General features: G+C 39.0%; 1 protein-coding gene across 1 annotated transcript; it reads left to right on the forward strand.

Annotated features, from left to right (window-relative positions):
• Positions 1–258: 258 nt before the first annotated feature.
• Positions 259–1,205, forward strand: LOC129809022 (uncharacterized). Its single transcript, XM_055858879.1, has 2 exons — positions 259–381; positions 460–1,205. The coding sequence occupies exons 1-2, from the start codon at positions 327–329 to the stop codon at positions 1,107–1,109; spliced, it is 705 nt and encodes a 234-aa protein (XP_055714854.1). The 5' UTR covers positions 259–326; the 3' UTR covers positions 1,110–1,205.
• Positions 1,206–2,959: the final 1,754 nt, after the last annotated feature.

A 2,959-nucleotide genomic window follows, 5' to 3' on the forward strand; every position in this document is an offset into this window, starting at 1 on the left:
GTAAAGTCATACGTATGAAGTTAAATTTCCAAAACATTTCAAAGTCAAATATGTTTGTAATTTGTACAAAATTGGAGGGGCGGAAGTATAATTTTTAAGTTAACTATTAATAGATATTGTGCAAATATTTGGAATAAAATTGATGCTTAAATTGTGTTATAATTTATCAAATAATTGAAATATTAGGACAGATGGTGTTTAGTGCAAAAATTTGGTGTTTTGTGACGTACGAAGGTTCATCAAGCACCTCTGGAGGAAGTATAAAAGCCCGCTGTGAATCGATCCAAAGCATCATTAGCAAGTTCTAGCTAAAGTATTCAGTCAAGATGCGTTTCCTGCTTGTGACTCTCTGCGTAGCCGTGGTGTTCGCACCAGCCCTTGGTAAAACCTTTAAATAAGGATATTTTTTTAGGTTCCAGTTTCAAATACTTGTTTTCTTCTTTTTTATTATTTTTTTAGGAAAACCTTTTGGGGACCTTTTTGGAGGAATTACTGATACTCTTGGAGGACTTGTTGATACCGCTGGAGACCTTGTCGAAACTGGCTTAAATACTGTTACAGATGTTGCGGAAGGAGTAGTAGACACTGGTATGGATGTTGTGGGGGGAGTAACTGAAACTGTTCAAGGCCTTGCTGATCAGCTTAACGGAGTTCTGTCTGGTATCACCGATGCTGCTGGAAACACCCTTCAGGCTGTTACTGATTCTGCTGGAAATCTCGTGGTCCAAATCACCGATCTTGCTGGAAACACTGTGGAAGTGGTTCTTGATGTTGTAGATGGTGTGGTTACTGGTGTTGCTGATGTTGTGGGAACCGTAACTGAGAGTATCCAAGCGACTCTTGATCAATTGACCTCCACTATCAGCGGAGCTGCTGATACTGTCACCGATGCCGCTGGTACCGCTACCGATGTTGCCACCGATGCCGCTGGTACCGCTACCGATGTTGCCACCGATGCCGCTGGCACCGCTACCGATGTTGCCACCGATGCCGCTGGCACCGCTACTGATGTTGCCACCGATGCCGCTGGCACCGCTACCGATGCTGCTAATACCGCCACCGATGTTGCCACTGAAACCGCCACCACTGTTACCGAGGCTGCTCCCTAATTCCTCACCTGAAAAGAAAAGTAAAGAGTTTCCGAAAATTATAACGTTGGATGAATGAAAGCAATGTCAAAATAAAATAATTTTTTGCAAGCATAATATCCGGCTGTTTTTGAGCAAAAATTTGGAAACATAATTGTTTCTGTTGTCCCCCAACATATTTTATATTACTTCTTTGGGAAAAGCAAGAATAGCCTAAATAAGCTACAGTAGACTCTCGCTCAATCGGGCGCAAAATTTTTCTGACAATTTTCACGTTTCATTTTAAAGCAAATTTGTTCAAATTCCATGTGGTTCCAATGAATTTGATGTCCAAATCTCTCGATAATTTGAATGACATTTTGCCCCATATGACCGATTGAGTGAGAGCCAACTGTAATTTAAGTTGAGGTTCCTATTGTGAGCAAACTCGAATTGAATGCAAATTCGTTTTCGAATTGAAGTTGAGACATTTTGTAATTTTGAATCAAATTTCTTATACAAATGCAAAACTTGAATTTAAATCACTATATTTAGGATTTTGATGAACTGAGCGAAAGGTGAATATGGTTGAAAGGGACAGATAATCCTAACCGGCTTATGTAGGTGAGATTCTTAATGTGAGCTAACTCGGACTGCATGCAAATTCGATTTAGAGCTGAAGTTGGGGGACGCCATTCAGTTGTCTTGAATCAAATTCGTGAAATTATACAAATTTTGTATTAAAACCAAAATATCAAGGATTTGGATGAACTGACAGAAAAGTGATATATGGGTAAAACGTAGACCAGAAAGTTCTCTATAATTTTGCCATAGAACATGATCTCAGAAGCCGAGATAAGCGCGGTTTTTTGTTTCTGAACTCGTTTTTTCGACCAGAGCGCCCCAAGTGTTCATTTGGTGAACTTCAACTATATCAAAGAATTGTTGTATTTTGTGAGACTTTCCATTTAAAATTCTATTTTAAGTATCTTGGTGGAGTAGAGGCAGTCAAAATGGCATCTGAGTGATTTCAAAGCGTTATTATGGGAAAAATCAATTTTTTCACACTTAAACGGCAAAATCGGACAGATCGCATTATCTGATCGAAAAATGATGTATGGACGAAATATAGAGACAAATATCCTCTACAATTATGTCGAAGTAATTATCAGACTCGGTTCAGCGACAGTCGAGATAATTGAGGTTATGTGATATTGAAATTGGTTTTTCGACTGTAGCGCCCCTGGTGTTGGTCCCACGAAGTTCAAATGTTCTAAAAAGTTGTAGCATTTGGTGAGATCTTTCGTTTAAGCCCTCACTCATCAAAATCGGTCAAATAGAACCGAAGAGATGATTTTTTGAATTTCGTGAAATTTGACCCCTCATATCTCCGGATCTATTGAAACCATAGCGCACTTACGCACCATTTTGGAAACGTCCTAGACTGGACTACAACACTCTAAAATTTCATTAACTTGCACAAAGGAATTTTTGAGAAAAATGAGTTTGAATTTCGATGAATTTTGACGCTATCGCAGCGCCACCTGTGGTGACCTTTTGGACTTCCATCTGAAAGTGCTCTTCGAGACAAAACCAAAAAGCCAAAATTTAGGTCGATATGTTAATTAGAACCGGAGATAGAGGCCGGTCAATATTCGAATTTTTACCCCTTATAGCTGGGGTCAGGGGTTATGGATCGACTTAAGGTTTTATTTTGTTTGATAGGTATAATCAAAGGCTACAACATACTAAATTTTCAGTCCGATGCACAATGGAATTTTTGAGTTATTTAACTTAGAAAATTGAAAAATCTTCTTTTTAAAGATAGCGCCCCTAGCGGTGGTTTTATGAACTTGTGATGTTAGAAGGGGAAGTAGCATTTCATGAGAGCT

Source organism: Phlebotomus papatasi, unplaced genomic scaffold (genome assembly GCF_024763615.1).
Source record: "Phlebotomus papatasi isolate M1 unplaced genomic scaffold, Ppap_2.1 HiC_scaffold_247, whole genome shotgun sequence".
Lineage (NCBI taxonomy): Eukaryota > Metazoa > Arthropoda > Insecta > Diptera > Psychodidae > Phlebotomus > Phlebotomus papatasi.